Source organism: Nyctibius grandis, chromosome 10 (assembly GCF_013368605.1).
Source record: "Nyctibius grandis isolate bNycGra1 chromosome 10, bNycGra1.pri, whole genome shotgun sequence".
NCBI lineage: Eukaryota > Metazoa > Chordata > Aves > Nyctibiiformes > Nyctibiidae > Nyctibius > Nyctibius grandis.
The window spans coordinates 35,085,383-35,108,923 of record NC_090667.1 but is presented as its reverse complement, the minus strand read 5'-3'; the positions used below and the strand labels follow the sequence as shown (position 1 = coordinate 35,108,923).

The 23,541-nt window shown below is 43.2% G+C and overlaps 1 protein-coding gene and 1 long non-coding RNA gene across 4 annotated transcripts in view; one reads left to right on the top strand and one right to left on the bottom strand.

The window, feature by feature from the left end:
- Positions 1-23,541, bottom strand: part of LOC137667671 (uncharacterized) — a 167,417-nt gene that overhangs the window by 70,246 nt on the left and 73,630 nt on the right. For both annotated transcript variants that reach the window (XR_011048828.1, XR_011048827.1), the window contains exon 2: positions 19,958-20,096. This is a non-coding gene — a long non-coding RNA (uncharacterized lncRNA). The remainder of the gene's footprint in view (positions 1-19,957; positions 20,097-23,541) is intronic.
- FGD5 (FYVE, RhoGEF and PH domain containing 5) overlaps positions 1-23,541 on the top strand; it is a 95,675-nt gene that overhangs the window by 8,463 nt on the left and 63,671 nt on the right. For both annotated transcript variants that reach the window (XM_068408657.1, XM_068408656.1), the window contains exon 2: positions 2,237-5,180. In XM_068408657.1, the coding sequence (XP_068264758.1) occupies positions 2,237-5,180 (2,944 nt within the window). The remainder of the gene's footprint in view (positions 1-2,236; positions 5,181-23,541) is intronic.

Here is a 23,541-nt window from a genome sequence, read left to right as displayed (position 1 = left end):
CCACTCTGTGATTTCAATAACTGGACAGATGCCCTGCAGCGCAAAGCAGCAGTGGATGCTGTGCAACGAGAACACGCTACAGTGCAGGGGACTGGCTAACATGCAGTTCTCTCTCCCTCTTTTTCCGTAAGTTGTTTTAAGCCTCCCACACGTGAAGCTGGATTGGATAAAACCCCAGATACAGAATAATCCTTAATCAGTATATGAGAGAAGGCGCCTGATTAGAATAGACTTTTCACTCCTTCTGGGCTGAGATCACTGACTCAGTTTATAACTTAGATGAAATCTGTCTGGTGTCTCATAATTCTAGAAAGACTGTTTTCTCACTACATCAGAATGCCAAATTGTCAGCATCTTTCTGAGTATTGGAAGAAATTTAAGCAAGGTTAAGAAGATCAGAAGAAACAGCCTCTCATATCTGCTAGAGTCTAACGAAACAAATGCCAGTATTAGTTCAATACAAATTACTCCAGTTGCACTAAGATAATAATAAGAAAAGTACCATGACACCAAATTTCAGAACAATCAGAGAATAATCTTTAAGCAGTTTGCATTCAGTATTACTTAATTCTCCGTATGGTGCACAGCTGAATTTTAATTGTCTTCACCTCCAGATGTCAAAAGTCTGCATTCCAAAATACTCAAAATACAACAGCACAGTAGCTACACTTCCAGAAACTTATAGCATGACTTAGGATAGGATTTCACATAAGAACTGTGTCCCAAATGGTGTCTCTTGAGATACCGTTCCCTTATTTCCTGTGTATAGGGCATGAAGATTTTGCACAAAGAATTGTTCCTGGTGAAACAGTTTGTCCTGTGCTTTTCCTCGCAATGGAGAGCTCCCCTTTTTCCACTAAAATGTGTTAATTAAAATTATAAAAAAAATTAGAGATTTCTGATTGATTAACCATGTAATTACCTATTGATGGCTAGGAAACATTAGTAAGAGCAAACCCCTTCTCTTTACTTATTACCATCTGTAACCATTTGGTGTGCTGGCTTCTTCGCACCACATATTTCATCTCATCTGAAATCCTATGAGGGAGGATCCCTATTGTTGTCTATTTATGCAGCCTTTCAGCATTTCATTTAGTTATTTAAAGAATATTAATTTCAGGACCAAGACAGCTGGAAATGGCTGTGGCATGTAAACTGTACTGTGAGTAACATGGCCATATATGACTTAATTCATCTAGCTTCAGTCTAGCTGATTTTCAGTTTGCTTGAATTCCCCTACACGTGTGTCAGCACTTCCACTAGAAGTGGTTTAGAGACCCTGTCTGGACTTATTTTGTAAGATAATTCACTTTTTAAAAGTATATTTTGATGTTCAGAGAATATTGTACCTGCAAGGGGTCCTGGCAGGAGGATGGAGGATCTTTTGACTGAAGAAGCTGTGCACTGAAAACTGGACTTAAGTTTAAACCAGTAACTCTCTTTATGTTTTGGGCTGAAGTATTTCATTCAGTGCGTTACAGCTCAGCTGTATAATCAATGTAAAGTATTAGCCAAGCTTTTAGCAAACCATCTTATCCCTCATGATTATGTTGTTTGACAAACAAAATGTAACTCCGTATTTTGTTACCACGGTAACGGCAGATGGGCAGACTGTGTCTGGGCACCAAGTGTTCACTTCAGTTTGGCTGGGTTGAGTTAAACCTTGATCTGCTGGTAGAACTGATTTTGTTCAATGGTGAAATCCTGCAATCTACATATTGAAATTAAAATCATTGCTACAAAGTGTTTGTACTGTGTTATACGAACAGCTGCTATGGCTGAAAGGCATTTCTGTCATTGCAGTGAAACACTTCAGCACCATTGAACCAAAGTGTTCACCTTAGGGCAAACGGATTTCTGGGGCAGAATCAGTCATCTCTAATGCCATCAGTACTTCTGAGCGCGGGAGGTGTTACCCTTCTGTGGGTATCTGTATGATACACCCTTGGCTCTGCGGCTGCACATCTTTCTCTCCCCAAGTGTGCTAGGGCTCATTCTAGTTCAGCTCAGTTCAGTTTTGACCTTAAACCCTGTTCCCTGGAATAGCCACACGGCAGCACAGTGCATGTGCTTGTACAGTGCCTGCAGTTCTCTTTTCAGAGCTGAGCCTTTTATTGGCTGGACTCCTTCTGCATTAGAAGCCACTGGTATAAAAGAAAGTCTACTGTAGGATATATTCTGCTGGCTTTAATAAGAAACCAAGATGACTAACGTGGCTTTTCTCTCTTTTCTCCAGAAATCACAAAGCCACCACTAGCACCGAAACCAAAGATTATCGGTCATCTTTCTCCAGTAGCTGTCTCCAAATTTTCTCCTTCACTGCCAAGGGCTGATATTCTTCATAACCCGAACTCTATGTCTAGGGGTCCCAAACCACCTATTGCTCCCAAGCCAAAATTCTCAGCTGATCCTGAGGGTAAATCCAGTGTTTATACCAACAATAACTTAAATAAATGCTCAAATGGGAAACTGGTATGTCTTGATGGAGAGCTGTATGAAGGAAACCAATGCAATGCTGATTGCCCAGAATCCGAGGCAGATAATGAATATATTGTAGTTCCTGAGGCTCAGCTGACCAGCAAAGACTGTAATGACTTGGAACATGAGCATGATCAGAACCTAGATTCCTCTGTGGAAAATGAAGTCTCGGAAACTCCAGAAGAGGTGGAGAAGGAAGGGAATAATGTTGCTAATGATGAGGATACCAGTGATCAAGAAGTCACCGAAGATGAGCACCATAACTCTTCGGGTATTGCTGAATCAATGGAACCAGACTCTGAAGAGTCAACCAGAGACTGTGACCAGTCTGAAGCACTTTGTGAGGAGTCCTCAAATGCCCCTGATGGGGATAATGATGCTTCCAAGAATGTAGATGAAGACGAGGGTGTTGTAGGTGATTGTAGTGAAACCGAAAACAAGGAAGAAACTTCTAACAACCTGGAACTGGTTAAGGACAATAGTGATTGTAAGACTGACAGCGATAACATTTTGAATAGTGATGAGGAACTAATGGGTGATATCAGTAAAGATACCATTGTAATGCCACTACCCGAAGATGAATCAATGCCAGGTTGTGAGAAGGCAGGGCAGGAGGAGGAACTGCCTGAGATTTTGGAAAAGGGAGACGGGTGTCTAACGCATGATGGTGACCACAGTGCACATGCAGAGCTTGATTTGAACATGGAAGGGGAGTTAGAAAATGATGACTGTGCAAGCCCTGACATGCTGCCCGATGAGGCCAGTGAAGAAACAGCTCCTGGCTTAGGACCGTGTGAAGGAGAACCCAATGCTGAAAATGGTTTAGGAGAGTGCATCTATCAAGCAGCAGCTGAAGAGGAGGAAGCAGACCCAGATGAGCACAACAATACAAACACAAGAAATGCCAGTGATGGCTGCCGGATCACTGAGAGGAGAGGTGAGGAGAAGACATCAGAGGTAGCCTGTGAAGCAAGCAAAGACTCTGGGAAAGGGGAAGAAGAAACTGTGAATGCAGAGAATATAGATGATGGCTGTCAAATTGCTCCTTGTGAGAATGAATGTGGTGAGGAAATACCCATGGAACATTCAGATGAGAATCTTCAAACAGAAGGGACCTCTCTGGATGAAGATGGTGTGATCACTGATAGTCTACCTAGTAGTCCAGGGATGGAGCCAGAGCTGGAAGATGTGACTGTTGAAGAGCATAGTGAAAGTACTGTGGAAGCATCTAAGTCAGATGAGCTGCAACTTGAAGACAATGAGGTAGAAGCAAACAGCCTCAGCAAAAGTGTCGCAAGTCTGCCTCAACAGGTAGCACTTGAGGAAGAGTTAGAAGTCTGTAAGAATGGCAAAATGAATGTAGAATGTGGGACCAAACATGTCTTGCATGAAAATCTATCAGTCCCTGAAGTGGTCATTGTGCCTGAAGAATCAGAGGAAAGAGAAACTAGCAGTGAGTCCCTAGATGACCCTTATGTGCTTCCCGCAGAAAATGAAATTGCTCATGATGGGCAGACTGATTTAGTAGCTGATCACAGTAAAAGAGATGAATTAGACACGGATGGTGAAAACAACATGCTGCCCATTGATCGTAAAAGCATTGTCACTAGAACACGGTCGCTCTCTGGGAAAATGCCAGGCTACGTCCCAGAAACAGTTCCAGAAGAAACTGGACCTGAAACTGATTTACGATCTTCCCACAATGGCTCTGGGACAGAAGATTTAAGCAATAATTTATTTTCAGTGGAAGGAAAACCAATGGAAGCCAACAGGTCATTACCAACTAAGTCAAGACGTTTCATTTTATATCCTCGATCTTACTCTGTTGAAGGGAGAGAGATACCTGTCTCTGTTTACAGAGAAAGTGATGGCTGTGTACTGGATGATGGTAGAATAAAAAGGACAGAAGACAACTTGTCTTTGCCTTGTGTCAATGGTTCCTCAGGCAGTTTTTCCCAGAGAAATCATCTTTCATCATGTGGTCTATCTACTCCATCCTCCGTTGTTGATATACCACCTCCTTTTGAACTTGCCTACATCACCAAAAAGCCAATCACTAAAAGTTCCCCTTCACTTTTGATAGAGAATGACTCACCTGATAAGTATTCCAAGAAAAAGAAGTCTTCCTTTAAGAGGTTCCTCACTCTCAAATTCAAGAAGAAAACGGAAAGTAAAGTCCATGTAGATGTTAATGTTTCCTCTTCAAGGTCCTCATCGGAGTCTAGCTATCATGGGCCTCCGAGGCTGATGGAGCTGGACAGGAGGAGCCTAAGTAGCTCACCTCAACTAAAATCACATGTGGGGAAGCTTCGTGCATCTGAGTCTCCCTCAGCTGTTCTTTTCTATAAGGATGGTAAAAGAAAAGGAACGCCCAAGTCCTTCAGCAGGACTGTGTCAAGGGTGGAGTCCTTCGAGGACCGGTCCAGACCTCCTTTCATGCCACTCCCATTAACAAAACCTAGGTCCATTTCTTTTCCCAATGCCGACACGTCTGACTATGAGAACATACCTGCTATGAGCTCTGACTATGAAAACATACAAATTCCTCCTCGAAGATCCACCAGAGCAGGAACTTTTACTGAGTTTTTTGAAGATCCCAGCAGGGCACTATCTGCTGCTAATGAGAATGACGGCTACGTGGACATGAGCAGCTTCACTGGCTTTGAGAACAAGCAGCAAACCACAGACCAGGAAACAGAAAGGTACTGTAATAAATTATTATGTAAGACCTGCTAGCCTTGGCGAAACAGGCAAGGCCTCCCCTGCTAGGTATCGTAGGCAGATCCTCCATGTTGCTTGGCTTATACCCCCTCTCAGGAAATGCTTACAAGAAAGATTGGAAGAATACAAGATAAGCCTTTATCAGTGAAAAAAAAAAAAAGACACCAAATTAACTCTTTACCTTGTAAAAGTATACTAGCAAGTCCAGTGGATCTGGATCCTATGATTTACATATGCAAACCAAAGAACATTTAAAAATATTTGATTTATCTGGTGGTTCTAATTTATGTGGCCTGGGGGGCGGGGAGAGCTTGCTTTGTTCTTCAGTAAGAAAGGTTTCTGTCTTCTTGACTGAATGAAAAGAGAGCCTGTTTGCTGGAAGGGGTCCTGCTTCATTTTTTCATTCCTGTCAATTTCTCAAAGCAACAATATATATATATATAATTTATCTTTCAAAGTACATCAGTCAAGTATAGACCAGAAAATCCCAAATCATGAACTAATCAGACCAGACAATTAATTTTAAAAGCTGCTTTAAAGCCTATCATTATGGCCCTCTGACAGAGCTGCTGATTAATAAATTAATTAAATAGCTCTGTCTGAAGTCATATGCATTGCTAACATTAATAACAATCTTTCATCCCATTCCATTAGATTATTTGCAAACAAGAAAATGTCCTTTTCACAGTTACATAGGAGCAATGCACTCAAGACCTTTGAATTTGAATCTGTCGTCATATTGTAGCATACAATCAGTGGAGTGCAGAGATGTACGTAAGAAGAGTGTTCTCCATTAAGTTCATGTTAAACAGGTAATGAGAAAACAAGGTGCAAAGCAAATGAAAGAAAAGGAATGTTTTTAATGCAGTTGCGTTTTGTTAAAGCTATGTGAAAAAGATAAACATCTTAAAAGCAAGGTTTTCATGTCCATTTTCATCCATCATTCTCCTCCTAAAGATTTAATACTCCTCTCTCTTTGAAACATTTATTTTTTCTGGTCCTCTCCCCTGTCATGGTGAATGGAACAAACCATGGGCATTTCACACATCCCTTTTTCGATATTTCAGACTTGGGCAGTAAAATAACTTCTCTTTAACATCTCTGAATGAGTCTTGCAAGCGGTTTCTAAGACAAGAATGATGTGCAGTGCTTTGTGTTTCTGAGAGAGGCGAGAATTGGTGGGGGGGTGAGTACGACTTGGGGAAAGAGATTGCATCAGTGCTTGAGCTGTGGATCCGAACATGCCTGAAGCTGAGGGGCCTGGGACACGGGCCTGTGGTTTAGCTCTCTGGAGATGTTGGCTGCCCACAGTACTGGGAGCCCCAGTGATGCTGACAGCGGGACCTGGTGGAGCACAGTGCAGCCACATCCCCAGAGCCACGTCCCCCGAGCACGTCCCCAGAGCCACGTCCCCCAAGCACGTCCCCAGAGCACGTCCCCAGAGCACGTCCCCAGCGCGGTGCTCAGCAGAAGCTGTGTTAGTCACTCTGCTTTCAGCGGCTCGCTCTGCGCCCAGCACACTGACGTTTGCTCTTGGAAAAGCTGGCCAGTTCTTTGTGTCCGTGAAACGCCGCCCATTTTAGGTAGTTCTTGAAGAACCAAGTTAAAAATATTAAAACTACGTCAATTGCTGTGACTTGGGCCCATTTATGAACTTCCTCTGGAAGCCTGTTGTTTCAAAGGGAGAGCCAATCCAAACTGGTTCAGGAAGTCTCAAGGTCGAGGCGTGAACATAATTTTTCAGTCTGCTGCTTGTTGTGCATGCAGTTTTTGTTGTTGGGGGAGAAATGAAGGCTAGGCTCCTGAACAACCCCGTTATCAAGATAACCAGGGTGGAGGGGAAGAGCATCAGGCAGACAGCAATATACATACATTGCTGCTGAGGTAGCTATTATTTGCTATATTTGTCAGGATATTTTGGACAAAGACATGCCTGAAAAGCTTTGATGAAATGTAAATAGGTAATACACATCCAATGGCATAATATACTTGGAGAAATAGTGTGTGGTCTAATTGTAAAGCACATCGTACAAGTACATGTACATGAACCTATTTACAGATGCACACATGATGTATGGACATGGATGTTTTATTTCCTGCTAAAGCAGTTCTGCCTAAAGTATCTCTCGATGGATTTAAGCTTTCTAACGCGAATACCTATCAAACACAGCTCTACCACAACCACACAGGAATAAAAATTACCTTGAACTCCAGCCTGCTCATATCCTGAGGCCATTTCCAACCATTTGAGAGTACAAGTGTGTTGGATTAAACCCTTGCAATATGTGAGACTTGAGCCCATGAACTTCTCCTTGGTGCATTCACCTGCAGAGCACTGGTATTTAGCATCTGCTGATACCTTGTGGAATTGCTACATTTTTGATGAATGGCCAAGTACAACTCTTCTATTACATTTCAGAGAACAGAATGTGAGAGTGCTATAAAAGATTATAATAATCTGGGAATCTCCAGTATGGTGGGTGATTGGGGAAAAGCAGGGCGGGAGGGGGCTTACAGAAATTGACAGATGAGAAGATTCACTGTTTAATTTTCTTGCTTAAAAAGAAACACTATGTGGAGTAGATTTAAAACAATAATTTCTAATTAGAAGCAATCACATTTACAGAAAAAGTCCAATAACGAAAGTGTTCTAGAAATATATCTTAACTTAGAATTGCCAGAATAGAACTGGGAATATTACCCCCTGAAGGGCAGTTATTGCATATCCCCAAAATTTAGCTATCTGGTATTAATAATTGAACTCTGATTCAGGTGTATGACAATATAGATCATCATTAGCCTTCTGTACAGTGTAGAAATAATGGGACATAAGTGGAATTGGACAAAAGTCCCCTCATATAGCCTGAATCAGACTCAATTTTCATTTGCTTTTGAAAAGTCACTTTCTAGCCCCTTTTCTCCAAAGAGTTGCACTACAAAGTGGAAAGGAACGCAAACCAAATATTCAGGCTAAAAGCAAAAGACAGCTGCGCCCTACCTCTGGGACAGGACACTGCAGCCTGTAGCATTGCCTTGACCCTCAACAGCTGTAAGTCAGAGCAGTTTCACCAAAGTTACTGGCTAAACTTTCATCAGATGAAAGTCAGTTAGAATCAAAGTATTCTGGCACATGTCTTAAAGAATAGCTTCACTAACCCCGCTTGACCTTCAGAGCATCAGCCATGCATATGGCAGTGTGATAAACATCAAGGGGATGGGAAAGAGATACCTCAAACACTCATTTCATAGTCTACCACAGTATCATTTCCAGTGCTTTTAGGAGAGATGGAGAGAGTCTTTTATCAGGGTTTAGGTCAGGTCAGGAACATGGCATAGGTTGGGTGTTTTCAGAATTTCATTTCCCCTCTTTGCTTTGTACTTAAAGTCCATAATCTGGATTTACCAGGTATGCTAAGTCTCAATCCTTCTTTCTGCTAAGATGCTCAAAATCCAGAGAGGAAAGAAGATAGGGAGAAGAGAGGAATAAAAGGAGCATACCTGCAGTTCCACAGCTACTCCCGCTGTGATGCTGAATATTCATAAGAAATGAGCTAAAAGCCCGTGTTGCTGTTACCTGCACATTCCTATATCCTTCTACATAAAATGGTCGTTGATACATACTAGGAGAACCTCAGTCTGATTATTGTACTTAACCAACAGCAGGACTTGCTCAGACTTTGACTCTCAAGTGAATTCTTGGGGGCCAGTGTGGGGATTCTAGTGCTCTGTGCAGTTACACCAAGGCTCATGGTAATTCCTGATAAGTCTCCAGAATTGCAGTCTCACGCCTGTAAATTACTCCCCAGGCTCCAACTTTCCACTGCTTTCCAAGACATATGGCACCTATCTGATGCTTCTCAGCTTTAGTACAATCAAGAAAGCAAATCACCTCTTCAGTATCCTGTTCCCTTGTAGATGTGTTTTATTCCCAAGGGATGTGCTTCTTCAAGAAGAAGATGGAGAAAAAATTCTTTAGTAGAAAGTCGGGAAAAAAACATGGTTTATGTGTGTCAAGCAAGTGATGCCTTTCCTTTAATTTGGCCAGACTGAAGCAGGAACACACGGGTGCTTAGGGACTGATGCAACAGTGCCAGCATGTGGAGTGCTAGCATGGAGAGGATGCTTCATGGGTAAGCAGCTACGTTAAAAGCTTTGTAAGCAATCCGCTTTGCACATAGCCATAGTCAGCCTGGGCTTCTGCCAGGCCTACGTGCAAGATAACAAGGACTATGTCAGCACAGACCAGTTCCAAAATGTATCCCAAAATCATATCATAGGTAGACAGCAACAGAACCACTGCCTACGGTTGATGGGCCACAGAGAATGTAAATCCCTCTCCTTTAAAAGGAGAAAAACCCAGTGGAGGAGCAGTTACTTCCCCTACAATGAGTATTTAGCTGTCCCCTTGCCTCACCACTGGATTCACCAACCTACGTTCTATCAAATTATGCCACTTAAGTGATTATATCCTCTCTGCTCCCTGAAGGTCATCACTCCCTGATTAGCTCAAGACTGCAGCCAGGGACAGTCTGTATGACCACCTATTCCCTACCCTTCTGTAACACTCTCTGCCTAACAATGGTCTGAATAACATGCTACTTAGACCTTCATATGCCCTTAAGCTTAAGGTGAAATTTAAACCATGAGGGTGGATTTCCTCCCAACACAGCACATGCGTTTAACCAATAAAATCAAGAGGTCATATTCCTGGCTCTCTCTGCTCCTTCAAATGAGAAGCACGTATGTTATACAAGATTAAATCGCCAACTCTTAGAGAGGCCCAGAGTGGTATCTAAGCATAGTGTATGAAGGATAAGGTGAAAGTCTAGAGATAATTATGTAATGGAAGCTTCAGTATAAATAGTTCACACACCAAAATAGCAATGACCAAGAAAGGACAATCAGTGTTATCATATTTAAAATAGTCAAAGAAATATACAGGAATATTATATATCTTTTGTTAGAATTGCGAATCAATATCATTTATGCAACCTCAAGGAAATTCACAGTGGTTTAATTTACATAAAAGACCAGTAAGTTTCCAAATAAAAAGAAGGTTCTTAGAAAACCCGATACAGCGATACTGCTAGGTTTGTCAAAGTGGCAGCATGTCAGAGTTGCTCATATACTGTAGTGAAGGACAGACGGGCAGGCAGGCAAAGAGATGCTTATTTGGGGAGAAACACTCATGAGGTTGATAAATGTACCTGATACGATTTCAGACTAACTACTGAAAGAATCCATCAGCTCTTTATCAAAGGCTGATGTGGAATTCACCTCCACTCTTTATCTGCATCTCTAACGTGTTTAAAATCAGGCAAGTACTTGCTGAACTGAAGCTTAGCAAGGGTGTCAACCTACAAGACTGTTACTTAATGCTCAGAGCAGAGAGGCACAACTTGAAAGTCTGATGCATACAAGGGCAGAAGCACATGTTCAGGACTGTTCTCCTATGAAGTCCAGCAGTGTGGGCTGAATTAAACCTGCACACAACTGCACCCATTAACGCAGGGGGAAGCTGAAGATGCCACCTCTTCATTTCTTTAAATTAGTTGAATAAATCAGATTTTCTTCATCAATTTCTTCTCCCCACTCTCCTCCATTTTCCTTTTCAATTAGTGAAGACATTTGAAACAATTTAACTTCTAAAGTAGGTCAGATAATACCCGCACCACAGAGTTAATCCCCAAGCATGATACGACTGAAGCCTACGAGAGTGTCTGCCTTCAAATGCCTGCCATAGATCATAGCTTTTGCCTACTTTCCTCATTGCCAAAAAGTTCTGGAGATAAGTATTTTGGAAGGTTGTGGCTCACGTATTCAATCTGTCATTCAAGAAAATATAGCTATAATTATGGTTCATAAAACAACTCCGTTCTCCCACTAGAAAAGAAACCAGAACTGTTTCTAAAAGGGTGGTCTGTTTTACTGATACTTCAAATTCACACACTTAAACTTATCCCCAGAGTACGACAGAGGTGGAAAGGTTTCTGTAAAGGATATTAGAAGAGTTTAGGAAGCCTCTTCACAATTGGTTAGAGATCCCATTCATTCAAATATTAATCAGGCAATCAGCAGAGACTTTAAAGGATTTTACAGAAGATGGCTGAGATTAAAGCCTGGCCCTGCGGATCTCTATTGCTTGTAAGCAGAAAGCACTTTTTCTTTTTCTATAATAAATGCCATTACCATTCTTTTTCTTTAAAGACTTTTAGCCTTTAATAAGAGGCTAAGTAGGCAAAACCTTCCCCTCCTCTAGTGATCACTGGCCCCATGTGCTGTAGTGTGTGTTTGTAGAAGCTGATGTAAGAAAATGGGTGAGAAATAAAAAGTGCATAGAGTAAAAGAGGACACAGTCTGCATGCTAGAGAATTAATTGTAGAGTTCATGCCATCCAGTGCCTATGGCTGAACTGTGAGTACTCAAAAGTCCTTAAATACAAAACACAGTCTGTTTGGAAGGTTATTGGCATTAAAACATGAACATAGACATGCTAATTCCCGGCTATGTTGAATGCAGTTATGAGTAGCTGAGCTTGGCCCTCCAGCCGGTCATTCTTCCATGGACACTTCAAGTTTGGACAGCGAGTGTAGCTGACACTGGGGTGGAGATTTGCCTGGGGTTCTGTCAGGAACATTGTGTGCAACTCTCTGGAGCATGGAATCAAGCTGCTTGACAGTTTCAGTGAATGCATCTTGCCAAATGCAAACACATCTTCCCACTACTCTATCTCTTGGGGTTTATATTGCATTTGGAAGGGAAGTCTCAATTTGTGACCTGATTTAAGTAAGGCAAAGGGCAAGAGGTAAAACAGCCAGATGCAGTAATTGCACCAAAGGTCATTCACCAAGTAAGGACTTTTCGGTGTCTTCAGCAAGAAAGCAGGTAGATGAGCCCTCTGCAGTTGACCATGCTGCTTTCCCAAGTAATTCTTGTTACAAGTTGTGTTTTCTCTGCCATTCTGGGGACATTAACACTGCGGATCCCAGCACACAACCAAGTTTTTGGGGCGATCACTGGGGAAAGGGAACAAAAAGCTTTTCCAAGGCAGCAATTGTAGCTGCACATCAGTTTTACTGTTACCGCTGAACTCCCAGACCCAGGCAAGGAGTGGTCCTTAAATTTGTGCATTTACTGATCCCATATACCACCTCGATTGCAGATCAAAAGTTCCCCAGGAGCACTCCCTGAAGGTGTGGCAGGTTATCGACTGTGTAGGACTTGTTCTCCCCTCGTGCTTGATTCCTGCAGCAGTTCTACAGTGCAAAGGCTCTCTGTGAAAGCAAAGGAGCAGGTAGAGTGGGTCCCAGCAGGAATCATCACTTTGAAAAGAACATAATTGCTGATCAGAAAAGGATTAGGGCTCCTTGGTAAAGTCTGAGCAAGTAGCACAAGCAGGTACGGCAGTGGTTTAGCGTCTGAAGTGTGCTGGTATGCAGCTGGCAGGAGAATCCTGACAGCAGTGTCACCATTTTGATCAGCTCTGAGAAACAGAGCTGTGGTATTGCATCAGATGAGCACACAGAACGGTCACTAGAAACTCCTGAAGCCTTTCACTGCTTGGGTAAATGCAGCAGCAGCAATAGGTACAGCTAAAGCATCCAATTGCTTTTAATACAGATGCGACCTGCCCCTTTGATAATTCAGTTGAACTGTGGCCCTAAGGAAACCACAAGACTGTGGTTGTTTCTGCCTCAACACAGAGCAAACAAGGTGGAAGAATTCTATAGAGAGAAGCAAAAGAGCGTCATACACAAGGAGGACTTGTGAAAGGAGAAGCAGCACTGAATTTCCAGATGTTTCTGATATTTTCTAGAAGATGGAGGCAGAAGAAAGCCACATGATTTGTTAGCAGAAGAGCAGCTTGTGCTCTGTAATACTCTTGCCCATATGCTGCCCATATCAATACTATTCTCATCCAAAGAGCAGCCCGATTACCATAGTTTATTGTTTAGGGCAAAACTCAGGGAGAGTTTTGTCAAGAAGATAAAACCAAGTCATGCTTTGTTTTTTTTGCTTGTCCCAGCTAGAGCTGCTCAGTACAGGCATGGCTGTCAGAAGATGATACCCACAAAAGATAGCCTTTTTCAACACTGTTCAAACTGTCGTTTGGCTTACTGCTGTGTATAATGATAGCAATGCTGCCAACATTAGTTCATGCTATTTTACCCCACATTTGGAGTAGAAGCAAGTTAACTCTAGACTAGACTGGGAGACAAACCTAGGCAAAGCAGGCTCTCAAAGCATCCGGACTTGGGAGGCAAGTTAAGCCCTGAGCTACAGATTCAGCCTAGATTTCAGGTAGTTGTTTTGGGAAGGATGTTCCCATCCTTCCCTGTTTTTGCTTTCTCAGAGAAACAAATCCTAGCTGCTCATTCCACGCAGTTCCTAGTTCTCTGCCCCATAAATCCCTGCTCTGTGCCTACACTAAGCTAGCGTGCACCCATAGCACTGATGAGAAGCTTTACAAGACAGAGAATTTCCTTTTTATAGGTCAAGCACTTCCCAGGGCTGGTGATAATTATGGAGGCAGCACAGAAGTGGTCTGCTAATGGGGCTCAGGTCCCTTAAAGACCTCTGTGGGTCTATTGTATGGAATTCTGCTGACAGCTACTAAGCCAAGGAGAAACATGGTGATCATAAGCATTGTGAGAGGTTTTTTCAAGAAACATAAATTATTTTAAAAAACTTTTACATATTTAAATCTGTACATAGCTTTTCTTTATCTCAATGTGGAACACGTGCTGCAGTCTGGATCTTGTAGATGGGAGAAAGTCCCATAAAAATGCTGTAACAGGGGGAAGGAGGCTCAGGGATTGAGCCTAGAGACAAGGGAAAGAGACATTTTGACTTGTGATGTGGAGAACATGATGGAAAATAAAATCTCAGCAGCTTTCATCAGTTGTTGCACTTTGCAGCATAAACCTGAAAGTAAGCTCTGTGAGTTCATTGCAGAGCAAGGGATCTCAGTACTATACCCTGACTTCAGGCTGGGCACAGCCTATTGAAATTCTTGACAACAGCCACAGCCAGCTCTGACATGAGTCATGTCTTTATTTCTGTTTACTTTAGTATTGTCTGAATTGCCACAGGGAGTTAGAAGGTGGTAGTTGTTAATGCAGGACTTGTAGCTGCTCAGAGACAGGGAGCAGTCTGCGGGAGATAACTCCTTGCTGCTCAGGTCTGGGCACAAGGCATGCTTCACCTTGTGTTGCCAGGCATTCGAGGGGTGGGGAATTGTCTTCCCAAGACAGCCAGAACAGAAAGACAGCTATTAAATGCTCTTTGATGGTGGAGCTTTTCAAACAAGCACCTTTGAGAATTTGTCTCTGGACAGTATCGGTAATGTCATATTCATACTGAAGAAGGAGAGATTATAATACATTGTCCAGGTTTAGGTATCAATCTTACAGCAGCTCCATAACCTCTCTCCTGTTTCCTCCTATCCATGGAGCTGTTTGTTCTGGTTCATGCTGGGGATGCAGGTGTGAGGGGACAGTGTAGGTAGTCAGGAAGGCAGTGTGCTCTCCCAGGACAGCTCTGCATGGCACGTCACCATCCCATATACACAGCAGATGCGTCCCAGCATAGCCTCAGAGGCCTGCCGCTGCTCAGCCACAACATGCTGGATCCAGCCCTGGCTTTGCTTATGAGGAACCACAGTCCCATATATCTCCCAGGAAACGGTGCCAAGTCCTCAGTAGATGTTGGTTTTATTAGCAGCTGGACTCCATTCTTGTTAGCAATTGGGAGGAAAACTCATCTACACGAAGCAGATAAGCAGGCACTTCCTTATTGCAGTGCTGGGGACACGGGGGATAGCTCCTCCATACGTGTCCAACCAAACATTAAAATCCATCAGTTTTTATACACTGATTTACATAAATATGCATAGTATGCTCGCTCTTTAATTTAACCTTTACAACGATTGGTTCCGTTAATTATAACCTCATCAATATTCTTATTCTAAAACAATCATTGGTTAGTTCTACTCTACTGATCGGAAACTATCCCTGAGATTCAAATCAGGATGGGAAGGGTAAGGGGGTTTCCAAGCAGCGTAACTGGTGTCCGTGATGGTTTTCTTAGTTTCTTAAACAAAACATAGAAAACTCCAGTATTTCCCTGGTGAGGTTTCTCTGGTTACCTATGTCAAACCTAACAGTCACCTATTTTAAACTTCACAGTGCCTGTGGTTACCTGTGTGTCTGTGGTTACCTATCTCAGACCTAACAGTGCCTATATCACCTGTTTCAGATCTGACTCTTCTATATGATCAAATCTTGATGATTTTATCAGAGTATTTGCAACATTCTGATGGCTACTCTTCTGATCAAATTACAGTGCAGAGAAGGAGGAATGTGTACGTGTGGCCATCTTCATGTCCTGAGGGCTTCTAAGCCTGGGCAGACTTCTTTGTCTTCTCTGTTTCCGTTATATGAACCAGAAATATATTTCAGCAGAGCTACACAAGAGGAGAGAGTCTGCTGCGCATTGCAGATTTGCCCTGGATGATGTTTATGGGGCATAGAAGTGATATTGGTGTGATTCAAGCATTTCTAGCACCACACAGAAAAAAAGCACGTACTGCAGACAGGGTGATGAGGCTGCAGACTGGCAAGAGGCAGCCTGTTTGAAATGGTCGGGTCTTCTACTGTCAGGAAGTGTTCTATGCACGCCTTTCTCCTCTCCCACCCCCACCCCGAGCCTTACTGAGAGGATTTACTGAATGAGAGATTGCACATTACAGTTCTGCAGCCTTTCCAGAGTCCACTGCTCAGTGACGTGGGGTATCTCTCTAGATTAGATTTGTAACAAAAACAACAGAATGCTATTGCATTTTAAATGCAAACCTGATCCAGTAGTTTACGGTTTGTTGTGCCACACAGCAAAGTTATTTATAACGTACAGCGCATTTCTAATTATCCTACAGGAATTCTTCTTTTACAGGACTCAAGGGAGGTTAATGTAAAAACTGCCTTAAAGATTTGTTGTTCAGTGGCATACAACAATTAATTTTATCTTAATCGACCAATTAGAGTTAATGGATGGAAAAACATATTTAAGAGGCACTGTCTGTTTTGCCAAGACCCCTCTTAAAGAGCTTATAAAAGGATCCTTTCACTTGAGTAATTGGCTGGCTTAATTAGATGTTATCCTTCCAAGGCCTAGAGCAAGCGGATTTAGACCTATCACCAGCGAACACCTTTTGGTGCTCTGTCTGACTCATGCTGCGCCAGCTTGAGCAGTATCCCAGGGATGTCCTCAGACTTCTTTTTCTCAAAGGGAGTACAGCTAGGCACTGGTGAACGGAGACGAGTGATAGCTGCTCGGATCTGTGTTCAGCAGTCTCCGTCCAGCCATTCTCAGCTGTCTCAAATTAAATACGTCTTCATTCTGTTGGGAGTTTTTCCTTATGTCTTGAATACATTTAGTAAATTTGGGCCAAAAACTCGGGTATTAACCCACTACATCTCCTTGAGGGGCCCTCTAGCCCTCTGTGCTGGACAAACAATTTATCTTGCCATTCGATTGCAGTTCTAAGGAAAAACATTGCTTCAGTGGCTGCAAGAGAAATAAAAGATGCATGCCTAACTGAAAAGTCTAAAAAAAAAAAAGGAGTTCTGTAGTTCGATTGTTTCATTGGCAAGTAAAAAAAAATATAGATACTGAAGTAAATTCTGAACTAAAACATACTTTTGAATTGCAGAATTAAGATGGTTTTGATTTTCCAGAATTATTCGGGGGGGGTGGAGGGCAGAATTAATTAATAGATTAATCCCAGCCAAATGTCACAAATCTACACAATTCTTAATCGTGCCAAATCTGATTTCTCAACTAAAAAAGCCTCAGCCAAGCAAAACTGCAGCCAGCTCTAATTTTAATCTGGGAACTGAAACTGACGCCGTAGGAGACAGAGGAGAGCCACTGAGCACTTTCATTCAGCCCTACATATTAGCAGTTAAACTCTGTTTCTCTCCTGGAACTATTCTGCTTTAACAACTGGGTGAATCTCTGAAACACAAGAAAATTCAGTTCACTTGATGTTTCCCCCAAACATCAGGAAAGAAAAGCCAGATACAAGGTCTTGGTTAGTTAGAATTCGAGGAGCTCCGTTTGTTTTCGTTGTAAGGCTGCAGGGTACTTGAGTCTCAGACCTGGTATGTGCTTTCAAGTCCAAAGGGAATCCCTGCTGGAAGGACAACCATGAAGATAGGAGGTTTCTTAGTAGTGTCAGTTCCTTTCATATGTCCTCATATCTCTCTGAAAACTGATTGGAAAAGCTGCCAAACCTCCCTGCCCTTCTGATAGGGAGGTATTTATACACACCCAGCTTGCAGGAGCTCAGGAACTTTAAAACCCAAGAGACCAGGCACTGCTTTGTTTGGGACTCGTCTTCGTGAGGGGGAGAGAAGCATTCTGGACACAGTCTCCCTCACACTGCCTGCGGTCACTGAACCTTGCAGCACCGGCACTAAGAACCATTACAATGATGCATTGCATTTTTCAGTGTTCTCCTACCCCACGACCAAATGACAGGACAAGCACGTGCTGGCCTGAGAGCAACAGACAGCTCAGTTTTCAGCTTGTGTTTTGAGGGATCTGCTACCTAGAACTCCCCAGCTCTTTCCTAGTAGCAAAATGATGTTGGGGATCTTAGCGTGAGGCTAAGACACATTTAGCACAAACTACCACTGCTTCAGAAAGTCTCTGTGGGAGAGAGTTAGGCCAGGGCTGACCATCTATGAAAATGGCCCTCAAGAGTGAAGGACATTTTGGTCAATAACAAGAAAGGTTGTATGATCTGTAGAAATCCCTTTGTGGCCCTGGCAACACAAATAGCTGGAGTAATGCTGACAGCGGTGAGAGAGGAGTTTGTTAAGTCTCACTCCAGTCAAAAACACTTTGTTCTGTTTCTTTTTTAATAAGGAATATTACTATTGTCATCTAGACAGATTTCCCTCTGATCCTACCTTCACTGCATTTTTCCCCTGGTTTGTTCCCAGATCTAGCTGCATCACGTTGATAAAGCAGCTGATCCTGCTAGTACAAGGAAATGACAACTCCCCTTCCATCTTAAGAGTCCTGCAGGGCAGCATGGTGTTCATTATGTTGAACTTACTGTGAGTATTTTCCATAGAAAGTATGGAATAACGAACTGGCAATAAAATGAAAATAGAACATAAAGACTCTGGTTCCAAGTTTTAGTGACTAGGTTACACTGCCAAAAATAAACAAAGAAAGAATAATCAGGAACATACCCCTGATCTCCAATCTACGATATGTGCCATGTCATCACACGGTTTCTTTTTGTGAAATGTATCATCTTTTTCTAACTGGATCCAGAATTCAGAGTCAGAAAGACATTGGTAAATGTGTCATGATTGGAAAAGTGACTATATGAGTGGAATCTGGATGAGAGAACGATACTGTGCCAGATGCTCATGTGGGGTACATTGGTATGCTCTGTTGATCTGTACCTCTGAGGGTCTGAACAGTCGTTTGTGATTTGACTGCCCTGATAACTCAGGCTAGCACCTGAAAATAGTGAGCTGAAACATTTCCAAAAGGGAAGAATTCACAAAAGCATTCTATGTGAACAATATATCTGTTTTGACGAAGTTTAAGGGAAACTCCTATATGCCGTAGCCTAAGATATAGAAAACCCAGTCTCTGCTTCTCCCAGGTCTGGTTTTTGTCCCAGATCACTTTGAATCAGTCAGCACTGGGAGTTAGATTCTGAGTTTCTCACAACCCAGTGCCTAAAACACCAGCCACAGGGAGAAAGATATACCCACACGTTTTGGTCTCAGGGCAACCAAAAATGGACATAGTTCTGCTTCATTTCTAGAACATCTGAAATAATTTATTTTCAGTTTTCTGAGGCTCAAAAATAAATTTCTAAGCTTCAGATGTTGCAGCAAAGAAAAACAGTTGTCTCCTGGTAAAGTCCTCTACAAACTGAACTAGCAGTCCAGATTCTCCATTAATTGGAGTTTGTCATTCTACATGTAGCAGGTAAAATACCTTTTTCATCACTGCTTTAAGGTGTGAAGGAGTTCAGAGTGTTTGACTTTCAGAGTCTGTGTAGAAGTAAGTGTCTCACATGAAAAGCTGGGTTAATGGGATGACAATTCAACCAAAAAGCTTCAAGGCATAAAGAGGAGCAATACTGTAGCAGGATGCTATTTAAAAGTTATCTGGGGACCTTTCACATAGATAAACAGGGCATCACTTGAACCATGAAATCTGTGTGACAGGCCAGGGACTTCAGGGAATGGGACCATGATGGGAAGATTTGTTGGAAAGTCTTGGATCATCCCCTACTTAAAGATACTGATTTTCATTTCAGTGGTAAGTGAACAGATTGTTTAGGGCAGAGAGCAGTGTACCTGCTGCAAAACGTCATGCTACACCATACGGTATAGGGCCAGACAAGATCTTTTCAGAGTGGTTAGAGTTACCTCTTAACCTTTCACAACCTTTTTTTGCCAGTGGCTTCAATGCCACCGTTTGTACAGCAACACCTATCTGCAAAGCGATTGTTGAGCATATCAGTGATGTCAGCCAGCTATTTCCCCACGTCAGTCATGTAGCCAACGCGCTGGGAGTGTGTGAATCACTCAGGTTACCACATCTCTTACTCTGCCGGTGTACACTCATCCCCCAACAAACCGTAAACTAACAGCCATGCTTCGATGCAGCAGGCAGAGGGCAGCTGCAGAGAATCACAAAACAAGATGGTAACAGGGCATACCTGGATACCTTCAAATCTGTAGAGAGAGCAGGCGGCTTCACTGCATTTTCCATGGCTCATATGGATGCTGCCTTTCCTTGCACTGGTCTCCTTGCTGATCCACCGTATGATACACGGGTCTGCCCGCTCGCGGTGCCCTCTGAAAAGTAAACAGCACAAAGTGGTTGCAGAATACACTGCAGAGATAAGCTGGACTGTACACACACCAGGACACACTGGTGTGTGTATACCCCCCATGGCCCCACGGCCTTGTGCAGCCCACATTAAAGCCTAGACTATGGTGCTAAAACAATTCAAGCTGATCTATTCCACTACTGCCTAGTTCCATCCTCCTCCTTGACCTTGGCCGTATCCTCTGCCTCTACATGGTTCCAAGGGCTTGTTTGACCCCATTCAGACAGATAAATAGGCAAAACCTTTTTGCTTTTCTGGTGCTGAGCTAGTTTCAGGTTGAGGACCCAGGCCATGCACACTAGCGTTATTGGTCAAATGAGCATGGAGGCACAGGCTGAGTCTCCATACTACAGCTGTGCCGCCAGATCTGTGACTGTAATACACACATACAAAGAGAAGTAGTTTTGCCCACTGGAAAGTGAACCAATAAATGTAGCGCAAATCCTAAATCTGCCTGCACATAGAACACTTTATTACAGAGATAAAAGCAAGACTAAACCACAGAAAATCGCTTGACGAGGGCCAGCTCTTGTCTTTTTTATTCCTGCTTCAAGCTGTCATAACTGGGCCATGGCTTCTGGCCACATCATTACCGAAGCTCCCTGGGCTGACAGTTCTGATGCTGCTTATGTTGCTGGCTGCTTTTGCTCGCCCCCAGAGCAGAAGGCAGGGCTGCGCTTTCCACACTGGTCTGTTTGCCGAGCCCTCGGCCACTTCAGCGCAGTCAATGAGGGTGCACTTGAGGAATGACGGCAAGAATCACTGCTGGTTGTGCGGGAGGTGTAAGCACGGGGTCATTTGATCTGAGGGGGGACAGAGGAACACTCTTAAGCTCTCTCGAGGAATTAGGGAGGCTGGATTTAAAATGCTCCTGAGGCTTGTTCCTCTACCCTTATTGCATGGGGTGCTGTTTCATAACAGAGCTCATTCCTCATCTTTTCTTGTTCCTTCACGGTTTGTAAGATACACGTTACTCCTCTTACTCCTAGGTCAGGAAGTCTGCCACAAATTGTCTCTCTGTCTCTCTAGGCATTTAGATTTGTTTGTTGCCTTAATACATGCAGCAGAGGAAAGTTCTAGCCCCCACTTAAAGAGATTCCCTGATACCTCTGGCATATAAGCATCAAGGTTTCAAGCTTTGGGACTTTTTTTTATGTCAGTATTCCAGTTCTGAAGCTGAACAGTAAAGATACAGGAGTGCTAAACATCTGATTTCAAGCAACAAGGTTTTGTGTACCTGTGTCTTGTTGTAACCTACTTGTCATTTGAGTGCCATGTTCTCTTTCCACTGTACATTAAAATCTGATGTCAAGCAAGCATCCACATCAAAATAGATAGTATTTTTTTACCTTCTTACATTGCTGTAGCAACTTTGATGGACTTGGCTGTTTTGAGGCAAATGTAGAATGTGGATAGGGCTTGAATTTGAAAGGAATAGGCTGATAGTTTTACAATATTTTGTCCTGAAAATGTTAAATACCACTTTGGGGCCCCACCCCAACCAATTGGGTTTAAAATTAGCACCTGAACTTCATCCTATAAATCCACCTCATTATGGCTTTTTTCCCATAAAGTTTACTTTTGGGGTCCATTAATAATTTGGAACCTTAAAATCATTCATCAAGCCTCAGAAAGCCTGACAGAGTCCACCCAAATTATTGTTTTGATTTATCGTAAATGGAAGCCAGTCCCGTATACAAGTATGCAATCCTGGTTCCAGGTAGATTTCTGTATCTCAGCTTGGCTACAAGAATGTAAACATTACTCTGTGCCTTAACTTAAATAGGCATGGGCGTGATCCTGGGGGTACCCATCCCTCTTTGACTTAAGGACTGGACCATAATAGTGAAACCCCTTTTAGTTTGCCGTGAATGGGAAGAACAGAAGCAAAACTGTGCCCCAAGGGAGATGGACAGAGCAGTTCTGTTTTGGACGCTGGTAGGGACCTACAGTGTCCAAAGCCTTCAGTCTTATCTGTATTTTAAACATGACATTGCTCTGGGATTAACCACTTCACACAAATGACAGCCAAAGCACAAAGTAGTAAAGAAACACGCCGAAGATAATAACAAAGAATTTGTAGTACGGGAGGGGATTCAGCTTTGCTTCCCAGTCTCCCCACAGAAGTGTACTTCTCATACTCTGAGGTGACCATCAGGTGACTAGCTGGAGGTCACTTCTTACAGGAGATATCTTTTCCCTCTCCTTATTAATGCAGTTCTAGGTGGTCGGCTTATTCTGTCACTGATATATGAGAGGAATAAGTCTTACAGAGGGTTCAGGGTGAAATCAGAGGGTCTTATTCTGCTCAAAGATGACAAGTATAAATATAAAGTGACTCCACAAAAGTCAGGGTGAATGCCTCCCAGTTTCACACCACTGTGTATCCAAAGTCAGACTGTCACTAAGATAAGTCATTTTATAGAGAACAGGGCAAAAGTGCTGAGTGGTTTCATTGTCAGAGGCCATTTGTGCTGTGACTAGGGGTTGCTCAGCAAATCACTTGAAACCCATCCTGATAATTAGTGGATGCTTTCCTTGTTACCTTCTGTCCCTTGACAGATGTGCAGTATGGAAGGTTTCAGCGGGATGCAGACGTGTGGCCTGCACGGTCTGGGAAGGAAGAAGAGTTTTACAGCACAAAATGGGAGACTTTTGTCACTGCCAAGCACTCGGGTCTTCATTTTTCCCCTCTCAGTTCAGGTTTCCAAGTATTGCAAGAATTCAGCATAGCAGAGTTACCAGAGATGGGGAACAATAGGGTGCTGGAGAACAACAGGGCTGTGATTTAGCAAGGGAAAGAAGAAAAAGAGAAGCTAAGAAGAGCTGTGCTGATGCCTTAAGGAAAACCTCTGTTGGTGCTGTTGGATAGAAAAGTTCTGGGTGCCAGTGAAGCTGATGATTTAATGAAAGTAAAAGCTCTGTGGTGGCTGACATGTGATGTAAATAATGTGCTCAAAGGAGTCTATAAAGGGCAGAGCTGCCTTTAATAACCTATTATGTATTATCAGCCGCCCCATTGTGCCTTCTGGCATGGCGGGCGCTGGGTGCGGTGCAGCGGAGCGTCAGCCCTTGCTAGTTCACTGGCAGGTCATCTCTGGGGAGGAAGTGTTCCCTGTTTACAGGAAATGCAGGACAAGGGCCGGAGGGCCAGGCCGAGCCGGAGCTGGGGCCGCGCAGCTTACGGCCCCTCCAGTGTGCCTGGGAGAGCAGGGAGGGGGTGTGCCGCCTGCCCCAAGCCCAAGGACGCCGTGTTTTGTTTTCAGGCATGTCCAGCTTCTACTATTGCTTTGTTTTTTCCTCGTGGCTTAAAGCCGCAGGATCGGGGAGGGGAATGGTGCTCGCAGACAGTGGCGCACCCCGGGGTACGCGTGGCTGAGCCTGAAACATGGACTGGCTGTGCAGGTGCT